Source organism: Mustela nigripes, chromosome 13 (assembly GCF_022355385.1).
Source record: "Mustela nigripes isolate SB6536 chromosome 13, MUSNIG.SB6536, whole genome shotgun sequence".
NCBI lineage: Eukaryota > Metazoa > Chordata > Mammalia > Carnivora > Mustelidae > Mustela > Mustela nigripes.
In genome coordinates this window covers 26,169,661-26,186,528 of record NC_081569.1, presented here as the reverse complement: position 1 = coordinate 26,186,528, position 16,868 = coordinate 26,169,661, and the positions used below count along the sequence as shown (strand labels likewise).

At 37.2% G+C, this 16,868-nt stretch overlaps 1 protein-coding gene across 5 annotated transcripts in view; it reads left to right on the top strand.

Annotated features, from left to right (window-relative positions):
* Positions 1–16,868, top strand: part of HERC2 (HECT and RLD domain containing E3 ubiquitin protein ligase 2) — a 239,496-nt gene that overhangs the window by 199,951 nt on the left and 22,677 nt on the right. For all 5 annotated transcript variants that reach the window (XM_059371738.1, XM_059371740.1, XM_059371741.1 and 2 more), the window contains exons 71-79: positions 1,506–1,613; positions 2,435–2,566; positions 3,259–3,417; positions 3,503–3,621; positions 4,247–4,372; positions 4,835–4,990; positions 5,399–5,514; positions 5,611–5,809; positions 9,873–10,087. In XM_059371738.1, the coding sequence (XP_059227721.1) occupies positions 1,506–1,613; positions 2,435–2,566; positions 3,259–3,417; positions 3,503–3,621; positions 4,247–4,372; positions 4,835–4,990; positions 5,399–5,514; positions 5,611–5,809; positions 9,873–10,087 (1,330 nt within the window). The remainder of the gene's footprint in view (positions 1–1,505; positions 1,614–2,434; positions 2,567–3,258; positions 3,418–3,502; positions 3,622–4,246; positions 4,373–4,834; positions 4,991–5,398; positions 5,515–5,610; positions 5,810–9,872; positions 10,088–16,868) is intronic.

The following is a 16,868-nucleotide window of genomic DNA, read 5'->3' as shown; positions in this document are numbered from 1 at the left end:
TGTTCAGCCAGTCTTTGGGTCCTTTTCTGGGTTGTTTGCTCTGATGTGAGTGTTATCTAGTTGTATCTACTGTATGTAGTTATCTAGCTGTATCTGTGGGGTGAAGTGAGTTTAGGGTCCTCCTACTTTGCCATCTTTCCTGGAAGTACTGTCATTTCTACTTTTAAAATATATTACTAACTCAGTCATTTCTCTCTAACTCCTGGCCATTCTGGGTCCAGCCAGCTGGTCTCACCCAGTGTATTACACTAGCACCACATACTATACTAGCACATAACCTCCTGTGTCCCCCAGAATCATCTCCCTACAGGACATCCAGAGATACTCTTTTAAAGCCACCTTGTGAACCAGTCAGAACCTACTGGTCCTCTGCTTAGAACCCACCAATATGCCCCTATAACTATAACTTGAAAATAAGAACTGAACTTCTGACCACGGTCTGTATAACTGTATCAGCTCTGGTCACCTCTTCAATGTATTGCTTCCTCACTCCTTTGTCTCTCTCTCCAGGCCCCTCCACATCGTCTTCTTTACCAGTCCTGAAGTATATTCCAGATTTAGACTCTCTGTCTCACTTTGTATCTGCCATCTGCCTGAAATATTCTTCCTCTAGGCAATACTTAACGGCCATATCCCACTTGTTTAGAGAATCCTTTCCGGTTTAACCACCATATGCTGAAACAGCCTTTCCCCAATCTCATTTCACACCCTTCCTTCTTCATAACAGTTAACACCCTGTGACATTTAACAGACATCATCTGTTCCTTACACTAGAGCAGAGACTGTCTAGAATCAGTTGCATACTAAGGATGAGAGTGGAAATCCTTTCCTTGTTTCAATAAGGTGAATACGTTTAGTCTGTCAGTGTTATGTCCGTTAACTGTAGATTTTTCATAGATGCCCTTATTAGCTTGAGGAAATTTCTTTCTGTTCCTAGTTTGGAAATGTTGTTTGCCTTTACTTTATTTTCAGAGCCCTGGTATCATCATCTTTTATAATTTTGCGTGTTTTTGTAGCTGCTTTCAAAGAAGGATTCGCTAACCTCTTCTTTCCACCATAACCTATGTCTTGCCTTTCATTAATTATTTTGTAAGCTAATTTGTCCCAAAGAAGACTATAAATCGAATGCTAAATGTTTGATGAATATTTCAAGTGGCATTTTAAATGTGTGACTGTGCGGGGTGGGAGGAATAATAAAGCTTGGTCTGGCAATGAAAGTTTGCCCAGAAGTGAGAGCACAAAATGAATTAGCCAAGTGGAAGCTTCTTCTTGACTTTTCCATCACAGTTGAAATTTTCTGTGTGAGACAAGGTGAGGGCAATGGGGCAGTTAGTCTTAGGCTCTTGTCTTTGAGGTCAGTTCTTTCTGCCTTTCTGCTTTTCATTAGCTGTTAAACATCATTTTAGTCTCACCGTTTCTGTGTGGTGTGTTGTGGCTTATGGCCTTGTCTGTGGTATATCAGTTGGGAGTAATCATTGTATGTTTTGTGCTCACTTGACCTCCAGGAGCAGAAGGACTGAGGGTGGAGTTTGACCGGCAGTGCTCTACAGAGAGGCGCCACGACCCTCTCACAGTCATGGACGGTGTCAACAGGATTGTCTCCGTGCGGTCAGGTGTGAAGGAGGGTTGAGCAGGATGCTGTCTGCTTGCCTTCATAAAACAGAACTGTTAACTTACTAAACAGAACACTACTGCTTCATTCTTATGTGGCACTTAAGGCTGGGACAATAAGCTATATTGCTGCAAAATTTAGTAGGTTTTATCTGCATCTTTCTAGTATGTTCAGTAAGATAATTACATGAGTGGTTTGTGCACCTCACCAGTGATGGGGGGGATTACAGGGTGCCTGTTGGGTCCTTGGGACACGGGCAGTCTGGTAAGCCCAGTTTCACCCAGATAGAGATGGTACTGTAAGACATGTGGGAGTACCAGGCTTATGCAAGGTAAAGGTTGATGTATGAGGAAGCTACCTAAAGGGACTGAGTTGATCATTGATTCAGTGAGGGCTGGGCTCAGGTTTTTGTAAAATTGCACCCTCTGCAGGGAAAGCTGGGGCTTTTTATCCTGTTTCCTGGGTAACTGCCATCATATAAGACCTTGCCCTGGAAACCTCCCTGTAAGCCCTTGACCTGATGTGTGTGCTGGGTGACTGTGCTGTCCTCTCACACTGTGTTGTAGTTATATATGAGCATTTCCATCAGGGCATTGCCTACTTGTCCTCAGTTTCCCTAGTAATTGGTATAGTGTGTATAGAAAGACAGTATGTATTAAATGTTATTCACTATGAGTAGTGTGAACTCAAATTTGGGAGAACTTGGGTTGGAGGAGCCAGCTGTTCTTCAAATATAATGTAGATGATTTTGCTTTTTATCTAAAGAAGTTTGTGTTGATCACGTGATAGGACCCAACCCCACGGCATGCTTTTCTCTGCTAGGCCGAGAATGGTCTGACTGGTCCAGTGAGCTGCGCATCCCAGGGGATGAGTTGAAGTGGAAATTCATCAGTGATGGGTCTGTGAATGGGTGGGGCTGGCGCTTCACAGTCTATCCCATCATGCCAGCTGCAGGTAAGTTGGGGGCCTGGCAGCATCCAGGTCCTAATGACTCAAGCAAGGTGGACATACAAACCATTTTCATTTAGTGCTTTGTAGTCTGCCTTCTCCTAATGTGTTGGGAGCCTGCCCTGCCCAAGGTCCCACTGCAGTGATGACCAGAACTCCAAAGAGCCACCTGAGCTGTCCAGTTGTTGGGGTGTTAGCAGTCCATCACCTAATGGGGAAGGAGTTACTGCTGTTGCAGCAGCACCACCACCACCGCTGTTGCTGCTACTACTGCTACTACCACTTCTTCTCCTTCCTTCTTCCTTCTTTTTCGATTTTATTTGTTTAGTTGAGAGAGAAAGAGAGCAAAAGTGGGGGCTAGGGGCAGAGGGAGAGGTACAAGCAGACTCCCTGCTGAGCAGAGAGCCCAACACGGGGCTCGATCCCCGGCTTGGGATCATGACCTGAGCTGAAGACAGTTAACTGACTGAGCCACGAGGCACTCCACTGCTTGCACTTCTTAATCTGTTTGATTTTCAGATAAAATGTTAATGTACAGAGTGTAGTTATGTGACACAGACAGTGGCAGTACCATGGGCATCCCTCTAATCACAGCATCCGTGTAGACAAGGCCCACTGGGTCAGATTTGTGTAGGTCTTTTTGTGGGATAGCCCTCTTCCTTTTCAACACAGGGACATTTACAGTGCTCATTTCCCAGGCCCTAAAGACCTCCTTTCTGATCGCTGCGTCCTCTCCTGTCCATCCATGGACTTGGTGACATGTCTGTTAGACTTCCGACTCAATCTCACTTCAAACAGAAGCATTGTCCCTCGTCTTGCGGCATCGCTGGCAGCCTGTGCACAGCTGAGTGCCTTAGGTAAATAGCACCTTTATTATCACATCTGTTGTACTTGGTGGGAAAAATGGTCAAGCTTCTGATATTTTCTGTCTGCTCATTTTAGCTGCCAGTCACAGAATGTGGGCCCTCCAAAGACTGAGGAAGCTGCTTACAACTGAATTTGGACAGTCAATCAACATAAACAGGCTACTTGGAGATAATGATGGGGAAGCAAGAGCTTTGGTATAGAACGTTAAATTAAAGTTTCTAGATATTTGACCTTTGGGAATAAAATATTGTTTAATTAGTTTAAACTTCTAAGTCACTGAGAAGAGTTGAGAAATTCTACATAGGAATAAGGCTGCCTTTGTCCCTTCTAGACTCCTTTATGTTGCTCCATATACTCAGTGCAGATTGGCTTGTGATTTTTAGAAACAGATGTGTCAATGGCTATGAGCATAGGATTATGTCTGTTAGACTTTGCAAAAAGTCTGGCCCACAGCATCCCCTTGTTTTTGCTGTATGAGATAGTTATTGTTGAAAGGATGCTTGATCTTAACCATCTTAGGAGATGGGGCTTTAAGGCCAGAAGGCGATTGGTTCCCTGCAAGTGGCTATACTGAAATCAAGACCAAGCATTCTGAGGTGAATTTTCACCTGGTCTCATTAAAAAGGGTTGCTGGTCTCATTAAAAAGGGTTCTTTGTTTTTAATTTTAGTGCTCATCAAACCTATTTGAAAAATATCAATACATATTTTTTTAGGGGAAATAGTACCAACATAACAAAATATTGGACGCATAGAAACAAAATGCTTATTATCTTCCCTACATTTTGGATTACTAGCATATAATTTTGTTGTTTTCTTAGAGTTTTACAGGTAGTGCCCTTGCTGCTTTGGTAAAAGGCCTTCCAGAAGCTTTGCAAAGGCAGTTTGAATATGAAGATCCTATTGTAAGAGGTGGCAAGCAGCTGCTCCACAGCCCGTTCTTTAAGGTAATGCTTGACTTGTTTTAAAGTGATAAGGAGAGCCACTGAGAGTGGTCATGTGTAGTACATTGCATTTTAGGCCTCATTGGGGACAGGTGTAGGTATTGCTGAAGTTGGGTATGAAAAATGTCCAGAAATGACTAAGTAACCTAAGCCCTTAAATACTTTAAGCAAGTATTAGTATACTTGATGAGATGCTTGACTTAGGCAGCAAGTATTGTCAGTTGTCAGATCTGAGCTCCTATGTGTCAGGTGCATCACTAGGGGCTGGGTAGGAATAATCCACGTCACTGGTGATGGTGAAATATTTGGTTGGTACATAGCAGTCATCCTGGAATAAGGAGCTCCTGAATGAGGATTCACAGAAATCCTATAAGGATGTCTGTGTTTAGTACGCAGTATTGGTTAAATAAGAGTATTAGCTACATTTTTTAGCTTCCTTGTATTATTAATTTTTGGTTGCTTCAGGTACTGGTAGCTCTTGCTTGTGACCTGGAACTAGACACTCTCCCCTGCTGTGCTGAGACACACAAGTGGGCTTGGTTCCGAAGGTACTGCATGGCCTCCCGTGTTGCTGTGGCCCTGGACAAAAGAACACCATTGCCACGTCTTTTTCTTGATGAGGTATTGCATGTTATTTTGAAATCACTTCTGGAATGTAAAAACTTTCTTTTTCAGCTATGGTATAAAAAGATGCTGATATTTATGAGACACAGCAACATTCTCTTACAAAGGAGTACCGTAAAGAAAAAAGCACACAGGTGAAACTGAATAAACAGTCGCTGTGAATTTCAGCTAAAGTTTATTTTTAGTTAATAAAAGATATAATGGCATTATAAGGATATAATAGGTATTTTCAAATATCTTAGACTTGATATAATCGTATTGGTTTTGCTTATTAACTATAAAATCACAATTTTGATGTTGCTATTCTCTCAGATTGTTGGATGGGGATTACTTCTGTGTTTTTAATATTATTTGTCTTATTTTTGAGAGATGAGTGTTTGATAATCTCATAATAATATTGTCTAGGTGGCTAAGAAGATTCGTGAGTTAATGGCAGACAGCGAACCCATGGATGTTCTCCATGAGAGCCATGACATTTTTAAAAGAGAGCAAGATGAACAACTTGTGCAGTGGATGAACAGGTTATTATATCAGAACCAAGAATAATATGTACTGGAGAAAGATGTTTTATGTGCAGTTCTTTACCATGTCAGTTGTTCACTTAATGTTTGTTGTAGGCGACCAGATGACTGGATTCTTTCTGCTGGTGGCAGTGGAACAATTTATGGATGGGGGCATAATCATAGGGGACAGCTTGGGGGCATTGAAGGTGCAAAAGTTAAAGTTCCCACTCCATGTGAAGCCCTTGCAACTCTCAGACCTGTACAGTTAATTGGAGGAGAACAGACTCTCTTTGCAGTGACAGCTGATGGAAAGGTAAGGGTACATTTTCTGTGTCATGACATTAAAACTAAGAGACAGCTATGGCTAGAGTGCATTGTTGGGTCCACGGTATGTGTAAGGATTCTATATTGAAACATCATCTCAAGGTTAATAGTACTTATGTTGTGCTGGAAGTGGTTATTATTCTAATTTCTGTGTGTGTTTTATAAATGTGTTTTATAACTTTATAGTTTTTGAAATACAGGCTACATAAAAAAGTATACTCTTTGAAAATCAGTAATACCTTAGAGTATTCATTTTTTGTTTGCTATTGCAATGTTCTTTTAAAAAAATTAATTGCTTTTAGTATGATGAAATGGTTGATATTTATTTATTGGCTTTATGTCTGGTGACTTTATTCTACTCTTTTCTTTCCATTGTGTATTTCTTGTATCTTCTTTAAAGTCATCTATAAATGGATTTTGTTCCTTCTCAGTTCACCTCTCTTTTATTTTTTTCCTTTGGTGTGGAGGAAAGGAAGCTCATTGCTCTGGATAAGAGTTATGGTATAATATTGAGCAGGGTTGGTGGTCATGGGCTTGTTCTTAATCCAGGCAGCAAAGCAAACTCTGAATATTCCACCCACTTACTATGAGGTTTTGGTAGATGCTATTTATGAGATTGAGAACATTTCTTTTGTCTTCTGCATTTAAAAAACTGTTTATATTTGTTTTCTCTTTTAGTGGATTAATATAGTGAATTGAATTAATTGGTTTTCTTTCTTTCTTTCTTTTTTTAAAAAAGATTTTATTTATTTATTTATTTGACAGAGAGAGAGAGACACACACACAGTGAGAGAGGGAACCAAGCAGGGTGAGGGGGAGAGGGAGAAGCAGGCTTACTGCTGAGAAGGGAGCCTGATGCGGGGCTCAATCCTAGCATCCTGGGATCATGACCTGAGCTGAAAGTAGATGGTTAACAATTGAGCCACCCAGGCGCCACATTAATTGGTTTTCTTATATTAAACCCTCTTCCATTCTCTGGGGAAACCCAGCTTGGTCAAGATAGGTTTAACTTTTTTCGGATTTGTGAATATTTTGGGATTTGGGGGAGCTCCAAGATCATGAATTCAGTCATTACAATGTTCCTGTCTTAAACACTTCTTGTCTGGTTCTGATACTCTATTATGTGTTTAACTTACACAACAATTAATTTAAATACACATTTATTATCTTGTAATTTCTCTGAGTCAGGACTCTGGAGGTGGTTTAGCTCGGTCCTCCCTCCCAGGATCTCTCAGCAGGCTGCAGTTGCCTCAAGGCTGTACTGAGGATTTGGCATGAGCTGTTGGTCGAGGCTGCCCTCAGTTCTTTGCCACCTCACACTTGGCCACTGGCTTCATTAGAGCAAGGAAGGGGGATGAGGCAAGAGAGCATGATAACAAGACCAAGTCACAGTCTGTGTGACCTAATCCAAAAGTGACAGTCCATCCCTGTTGCCATAGTCTGTCCATTAAAATTGAGTTGCTAGGTGTAGCCAATGTTCAGGGAGAAGAGATTACACAGGGTGGAAATTAGGGACCCTTGGGAACCACATCAGAAGCTGCCTGCCAAGAGTGTCAAGATTGTGCTGGTCTCATTAAAAAGGGTTGAAGTATATCCTCCTTCTCTTCTCTGGAAAATTCTTTGTCCTTTAGTTGTTTCCTGGTTATTTTAACTTGTATATTTAAAATCTGAAGTGAGGGCGCCTGGGTGGCTCAGTGGGTTAAGCCGCTGCCTTCGGCTCGGGTCATGATCTCAGGGTCCTGGGATGGAGTCCCGCATCGGGCTCTCTGCTCAGCAGGGAGCCTGCTTCCTCCTCTCTCTCTCTCTGCCTGCCTCTCTGCCTACTTGTGATCTCTCTCTCTGTCAAATAAATAAATAAATAATTAAAAAAAAATAAAATAAAATCTGAAGTGAATTAGTATTTCTATCCTCCTTCCAAATAATACAAATACTGATCTTTTGTTATCCTTTGTTTTGGTGCAAACCCTTTAGGGAATGATAGGTATTATTATTTTAGTTGTTTTTATAGATAGACCCAAGTATTTTTTTCCCCAGATTTAGCCAATGTTGTACAAATCTTTGTCTCATTGTTTCTTATGTCTCAGACCTTACATCTTTTAATCATTTTTCTTCTACTTTAAGCATGTATTTTCAATTTTTAGTGAGATTCTCTTGTTGGTTAATCCTCAGATTGTTTTTCTTTACTTGAATATATATTTTGTTCTTCTTCCTAAAGTAAGGATTACAATTTTCTGGAAAGGTCATGGTAGTATTTTTGGCTACATGGGTCATATCGTCTCTGTTGAAACTATGAAAGCAGGCTGTGAACAGTATGTAAATGAATGTATGTGGCTCTGTTCCTATAAAACTTTATTTATGAAAGTAGATGGTAGGGCCTGATTTGGCTCATGGGCCATAATTTGCCAACCCCTGTTCTAGAGTATAAAATTTTCAGTTGACTTACTTTCAGTCAGCCTGTTAAAAGCTTAATTTTTCTGGTTTTTGGCCTTCATTGTTGCTAATGAGATGTCAACAGTCAGACTGATTTTTACCCAAATGAAGGTAATGTTGCTCCTTTTAATATCTTTCTTCAGTGATCTATAATTTTGCTATGATATATTTTTATTTTTTTGCATCTTTTTTGTTTTACTTTGTTTTTGCCAGGTGATAAGGAATGGAAGAGGGAGGGTTTCTGACTCTTGAAAAGTGATTTTTCAGTAACTCTGGTAAATTCCTAGACTTTCTTACCTCCCAGTGTTGCTTCTCTTATATTCACTGTGTGATCTCTACCTGAAACTATGAGTTCTGTCTCTAACACCTTGTTTCATGTTTCTTCTTTTCTTTGTTTCTGCGCTTTATGCTAGCGAATATCTTCAGACTCATCTTCTAGTTCTGTAATCCCTTCACCACCTGTTTATATGATCTGCTGTTAAATATATATGGGTTTTTTTTTAATTTCAGTTATTGTCTTTTTAAGTCCTGGAAGTCCTGCTTTGGGTAATTTTGTACTTTCTTATTCCTTGGGGATACCTTCCAGCTTTCATTTCTTTAAATGTAGTATTAGACTGTTGTTTTTGCTGACTCCCACATGGTGTCTTCTTTCAACTATGAGCTGACCATTTTCCTTAGAATATTTTATTTAGAAATTCTTTAAGGCTCAGTTTAAAATTACTCATCAAAAGAGAATTTATAACCCCTAATGTACTACCAGTCTAAGACATAATAAATTAAATTCTTTATCTAAGGAATTTAGACCAAATGTAACATAAATTCGGGCTGAAAACCAACCTAATGACCAGCTTTTGTCATTATGAATTCTTAGGAGAGATTTTCCCCTGTCTAATTCAGTGCTAAGATTGAGAAAAGCAACTTGCTTTGTTGTTCTCTTAGTTCTTGTTTGCTGTTGGCCCACTGGAGCCTCACCTTTCTACAGTCTCCTTTTAGGCTTTGGCACTTTTCCCCTGACATCCAGTGTGCTGAAGATTCTCAAAACCTTCAAGGGGACATTGGCTGGGCTCATCTATCAACCAGAGTTCTTGATTTCATTCCCCGTTTTAGTTCTTGAGGTTTCCTTACTCTTGTGTCAGTGCAGCAATGCATTTGAAACAGTATGAAACATTAAAGTTTTTATAGGAGGGATGTTTGATATGCATTTGAAAAAGGCAGTCTGATTTTAAAAAATTAATGATAAACCTGTGTCCTCAAATAATTACCCACTGAGGGTGAAAGAAAAATAGTGTATTCTACTGTATGATTTAATGCTGTTTTGCTGAAATATTAAATATATTTAAGATTTTCTGTGAGTGTTATTATTAGGGATTTGTTCCAGGGTTAGGATCTTCTTTTCAGAATACATTCTTGTGAATTTGGGATTTCTAATAGTCATAACTATTTCTTTCATTTTTAGAGTTTTGATAAAACACAAAAAATGTTAAATATTCTTGTGGTTTTTAATTTTTAATTTCACTTCTCTGTGATAAAAATGTCTGTGACACTGATTGAGCTTGTTAATTACTAAAATATAGGGATAAATTTGGATTAAAAACCTGATAATTATATTTTTCTTTTCTTAGCTTTATGCCACTGGATATGGTGCAGGTGGCAGACTAGGAATTGGAGGGACAGAGTCGGTATCTACCCCAACGTTACTTGAATCTATTCAGCATGTGTTTATTAAAAAAGTAGCTGTGAACTCAGGAGGAAAACACTGTCTTGCCCTCTCTTCAGAAGGAGAAGTTTACTCTTGGGGTGAGGCAGAAGATGGGAAGTTGGGGCATGGCAACAGAAGGTATTATGTGAAAACATCATTTTTGATGTTATGCTTTTCTTTTCTTATTTTAATTTTTGTGTAATATATTGGCACTTTGTTTTTCAGAACAGCATTTATAGTATCTACTCAAGTTAAATGTTAATGACTCATTTGGCAGAAATAAGTTCTTGTTCCAATGTGTGGGGTTGCCTACGTGACCTTCCTAGTTGAGGAGAAAATCAATTCTGAATTTCTGACTTTTAAGTACTGCGTATGTTGAGTTTCTCTTTGTCCTTCTCCCCTTCCTCTGATCCTAAGTAATTCACTGAATCACAGTTGGCACTTTGGTACCATATGTGATACTAAAGCTATAAATACAGAGGAAATGGAATGGGACACACAAATGACAGTATTTTTTAAACAAAGCAAGCAAACAAACCCTCTAGGTTTTAGAAATTAATGGGAACTAACAGCCCAGTTGGGAGTAACAAGGACCTTCATATACAAATAACTTAAAGCACCAGACACTGCAGCTCTAAAGATACTGGATAAGAGGAAGTAAAATTATGTACGGTGATCTGCAGAGGTGAATGCTGACAGTCATGTGTATGAGGAGAATAACTGAGAGGCCAGGGGAAAAACGACCTAAAAGGATTAGACAGAATGGTCCACAGAGCTTATAAAGGGCAGATGATAGACCTTGTTCTCAAAACCTCATAATTCCCAGGGCATTGGTTAGAGGATTAAGAATGTGCACAAAAGTGGGGGGAAAAATTAAACATAGACTGTGTTGCTCTGATCCTGCCAATAAAGCTTAAAAGCAAGACATGAAAAGATTATACTATTTATAAGGAACCATGCTCAAGAGTATCTTTATGAATACAAACATATCAAGCATTCAGCAAGATAAACTTTACAGTGTTCTACATCCAATCAGAAATTATCAGGCATGTGTGTCTTCAAGAAATAATGTTGGGAAAATTGGGTGTTCAGATGCAAAAGAATGAAATTTGGTCCCTCATGTACATCACTTACAAAAATTAACTCAAAGTGGAATAAAAACTTAAATGTAAGTGTAAGACCTGAAGCTGTAAAACTTCTAGAAGAAAACAGGGAAAAGCTCCTTGACATTGGTGTTTGCAGTGACTTTTTGAATATGACACTCATAGTGCAAGCACCAAAACAAAAAATAAACAAGTAGGACTGCGTCAAACAGCAAAAGAAACAATTGACAAAATGAAAAGCAGCCTGTAGAATAAGAGGAAATATTTGCAAACCATATAACCAGTCAGGGATTAATGTAGAAAATGTGTAAGGAATTCATATAACTCAATAGAAAAAAAAAAAAAAAACCAAACCACATGATTAACAAATGGGAAAAGACCCCAATAGACATTTTTCCCCGAAGAATACATACAGATGTACTCATAGGTACATGAAAAGTTTCTCAACATCACTAATCATCAGGGAAATGCAAATCAAAACCACAATCAGATATTACCTCACACTTGTTAGAATGGCTATTATCAAGAAGGCAAGAAATAGGAAGTGTTGGTGAGGATGTGGAGAAAGGTAAACTTTGTACAATGTTGGTGGGAATATAAATTGGTGCAGCAACTATAGAAAAACATAGAAAAAAGTAAAAAAATAAAACTACCATATGATCCAGCAATCCCTCTTTTGGATATATATCTGAAGGAAACAAAATCATTGTCTTGAAAGGATCTGCACTCTCATGTTCAGTGTGGCATTGTTTATAATAGCCAAGACATGGAACAACCTAAGTGTTCATCAGCAGATGAATGAATAAAGAAAATGTGGGGTGGTGTGTGGAGTGTGTATGTGTGTGTGTATGTGTATTATTCAGCCATAGAAAAGGAAATCTTGGTATTTGTGATAACTTGGATGAACCTTGAAGATATTATCTTTAGTGAAATGAGTCAGAGAAAGAGAAAACACTAAGATCTCACTTATATGTGAAATCTAAAAAAGCTAAACTCATTGAAATAGAGTAGGTTGGGAGTTACCCAAGGCTCGAGGTTGGAGATTGAGGAAATGTTGACAGAGTGTACTAACTTCCAGTAATAAGGTGAATAAGTTATGGGGATTTAACGTACAGTATAGTGACTACAGATAACAATACATTTTATTGTATCCTTGAAAGTTGCTAAGAGAGAGTAGATCTTTTTTTTTTTTTTTTAAGATTTTATTTTTATTTATTTGACAGAGACAGATACAGCGAAAGAGGGAACACAAGCAGGGGAAGCAGGAGAGGGAGAAGCAGACCTCCCGCTAAGCAGGGAGCCTGATGCAGGACTCCATCCCAGGACCCTGGGATCGTGACCTGAGCCGAAGGCAGATGCTTAATGACTGAGCCACCCAGGCGCCCTGAGGGTAGATCTTAAATGTTCTCACCGCACAAAAATATTATTATGTGAGGTGATGGGTTTGTTAACTAAACTTACTGTAATAATCATTTTGTAATGTATACATGTATCAAATCATCACATTATACACCTTGAATTTATTTATTTTTATATGTCAGTTATATCTAAAAGCTATATAAAAATTATCAGGGATACAAAAAGTCAGGAAAATAGAGCCCATATAAGGAGAAAAATCAGTCGATTAAAACTGACCCAGAAATGACATAAGTGATACTACTGGATAAGAATGTTAAAACAGTATTTTAACCACAATCCTATGTTATTAAGAAACTTCTTGGAAAATTTGAACATTTTAGAGACTGAAAGATATTTAACCAAATGCTTTAACCAAAGTCTTAATGATATGAAATATGTCTGAAATGAAAAGTACAGTACATGTTTAATACAGGTTAATGTATAATCTGTTTAATACAGGTTAATATATATGTATATACAATGTTTAGTGTAGATTAAACATTGCAGACAAATAGATCGATGAACTTGATGACCTAACAATAGAAACTGAAACACAGAAATGAAATACACATACATAAAATGAACATAGCATCAGTGAATTGTGGATATACAGTCTTAAGTGGCCTATTCTATGAATAGTTTGGAGCCACCAGTGGAGGATGGGGGGGTATTTTGAAAAATAATAGCGAAAAATATGCAAATTTGATGAAAACTATAAACTCAAAGATTCAAGAAGGTCAAAGAACTTAACGCAAAAGGAACATGAAGGAAACTTACCAAGGCACATGGTCAAGGCTCAAGACTGCTGATAAAGAGAAAAAAATGATAAAAGTAGCTAGAGGGAAAAATACATGTTACATATATAGAAAAAGGACAAAGGACAGCAAATTTCTTACAGAAAACAATGCAAGCTAGAAGATGGTGGAGGTACTGAAAGTAAAAATAACTGTCAACCTAGAATTTGTTTACTCTAGGAAAATATTTTTTCAAGAATAAAATTGAAGTAGACTCATTCAGACATAACAAAAGCTGAGATAATTCAACACCTGCAGACCTGCACAACAAAAATGTTAAAGGAGTTACTTCAAACAGAAGGAAAGTTATATCAGATGGAATTAGGGTTCTATACAAATGAATGAGGAAATTGCTGCATGGGTTAATTAATATCATGACTTTTTCCTTAATATATAAATATTTTCAAAAGGTAATTGAGTATTTCAAGGGTATAATAAAAATGAATTGAGACACAGAAGTAAAATATATAGCAATAATAAGAGGAAGACCACATCAACACAGAGGCTTTGGGAGTAGGAAATAGAAGTATTCCACTGTGATGCTCTTATATTATACATGATGTAGTATGTGACCAGATTAAACTGTAATAGAGAGGTATTCTGCATACCCTAAAACAAACATTAATATAATGCAACAAAAAGCTTTACTTGATAAACCAACAAAGAAGCTAAAGTGAAATTGTAAAACATACTATAAGAAGAAAAAAAATTGAGTAAACAAAGGAGACAAGTAGGAAAAAGATAGCAAGATGTGATATAAGCAAAAATATATCAACAGTAACATCAAATGTAAATGGTTTAGGCACTTCATTTAAAAGTCAGAGGTTGTCAGAAGGGATATAAAAGCAAGATTAAATCTATTTTAAAACTAATTTTAAATATTAGACACATAAATAGATTACAAGTAAAAAAATGGAAAAATATATACCATGTTAACACTAATCAAAAGAAAGCTGGTATGCTTGTATTAATATCATACATAGATTTCACAGCAAAGAATATTGAGAGGGATAAAAAGGGTCAATTAGTAATGATGAAGTGGTCAGTCATCGAGGGGACATAATATCTTAAATGTTGACACAATTAATGGTAGACCTTCTGAATACATGAAATTAAACAAAATGACAGAGTTGCAGGTAAAAATAGACAAATCCACAGTTACAGTTGGAGATTTTAATACCCTTCTCTCAATAAGCAATAAAACATGTAAATAGAAAATCTGTCAGAAGACAACTCTTGTCAACTAACTTGATCAAATACTCATTTACAGAACATTCAATTTAGCAAAAGCACTTTCTTTTCAACTACCAACATATGTATGTGTAACAACTACCAACACAGACTATAATTTGGGCCAAAAAAACAAATCATACACATCAAGAGTACTCAAGTAATATAAATTATATTCTGTGACCCTAATGGAATTAATTAGAAACCAATAACAATAAAATCTCTGGGAAATCTTCCAAATATTTGGAAAGTAAATAAAACCTTTTGAAATGACTGGCCAAAGAGGGAATCAGAAGTAAATTAGAAATGATTTTGACCATGGGGCTCCTGGGTGGCTGAGTGAGTTAAGCGTCTGCCTTCAGCTTAGATTATGATCCCAGGGTTCTGAGATCAAGCCCTACATTGGGCTCCCTGCTCTGCAGGGAGCCTGCTTCTCCCTCTCCCCTGCTTGCTACTCCCCTTGCTCAGATGCTCTCTCTCTGTCAAATAAATAAACAGAATCTTTAAAAAAAAAAAAAAAAAGAAAAGAAAGAAAGGAAAAAGATTTTTCACCTGAGTGAAAATGTATAAACAGAGTATAAAAATGTATGTGATCCAGCAAAGGCAGTACTTAGGAGATTTATAGCATAAAATGCCTTTTTAAAAAAATTTATAAAAGAAACATTTTTTTTAATGACTTCAGTTTGTACGTTGAGACCTAGAATAAGGACAAATGCAACCCAGAATAAGCAGAATAAAGGAAATAAGGAAGATCAGAGTGAGAATCCATGAAACAGAAAATAGAGCAATAGAGAAAAATCAAAGAAAACAGAAGTTAGTTTTTTGAGAAAGTCAGTATAAAACCTGCCTCTAGACTGATCAAGAAAAAAGATTATACAAATTGTAGCAATATCAGGAATGAGGGCATTTAATCACTGCAGAATGAATAGCTATTGAAAAATATAATGAACATCTTTATGACAACAAATGCAGCTTTTTAGATGAGATGGACAAATTTCTCAAAGGACACACACTCTTTAATGTTCACTCAAGAAGCAATAGGTGACTCAGATAGCTTTGTGTCTATTTAAGTAAATGAGTTTCCCATAAACAGGTGATATGGTTTCTGCCACATGTATAAGTAACAGATAATACCAATTCTTAAGAAACTATTTTAGAAAATTGAGGAGGGCATTCTCCCCAACTTTCCTTTGTGGATAGCTTTAGTCTTACATCAATACTAGACTTAGACATTAATAGAGAAATACAGACCAATGTCCTTCATGAAAGTAGATATAAAAATTCTTAAGATTTTAGAAAATCAAATCTGACAATATATAAAAGGGTAATACACCACCATGATCAAGTGAGTTTTATGTCAGAAATTGCATAATTGTCTTTTAACATTGGAAAATGAAGCCAGTAATAAAGAAAAACCACATATGGTCATCTTAGTAGATGAAGGAAGGAAAAACATTTGGCAAACTTCATCAGTTCCTGACAAACAGTTTTCACTAATCTAGGAATAAAAAAGAGAACTTCTGTGACTTGATGAAGAGCATCTCTGTTACACATAGAGCTAATTCATACTTAAGAGTGACAGACTGAACCTCCTCCAATTTCAGGAAAAAGACAAGGACATCTACTATCAAGATTCAGTATTGTACTTCAAGATTAGCACGTGCAGTATAGCAGTATAAAAAAGGCATTCAGATTGGAAAGAGAATTAAAGCTATTTACATGTAGTATAATTGTTGATATAGAAAATCCATGCTATCAACAAAAAAGCTACTAGAATTAATAAGTGAGATTAGCAGGGTTGCAGGATAGATCACTAAGTAAAAGGCAGTTGTGTGTCTATACATACACAATGTAATCAGAAATTAAAGTTTTAAAAATACCATTTATATTATCCTCCTCCCAGAATTGAAATAGTAAGGGACAAATTTGACTTGGTGGGGGGAGGAGGTTTAAAAAAAAAAAAACCGTGGAGAATTTATAGGCAGAAAACTATAAAATACTGGTGGGGGAAATTTTAAAAGACCTAAAATTATGGAGGAGAGTATACTCTGTGTTCATGGATTAGAAGACAATATTATTTTGTCAGTTTTCCTCCAATTAACCTACACGTTTTACCCCTTCCCAATTAAAATGTGTGTAAAAATTGACAAACTGATTGCAAAATTCATATGGAAATTCAGAGTGCCTAGAATAATCAAAACAATTTTAAAAATAAGGAGCAAAGTTGGAGGACTGACATTATTTCAAACCTCATTTTAAAGCTACGGTAATCGAGACAGTATAGTATTGTAAAAAGAGAAAGGTACCAGTGGAACACAAGAGTCTAAAAATGTATCACAAATACTGAATAATGACTGGAAAAATGAAGCTTGATTTCTCTCTTATAACTTCCAA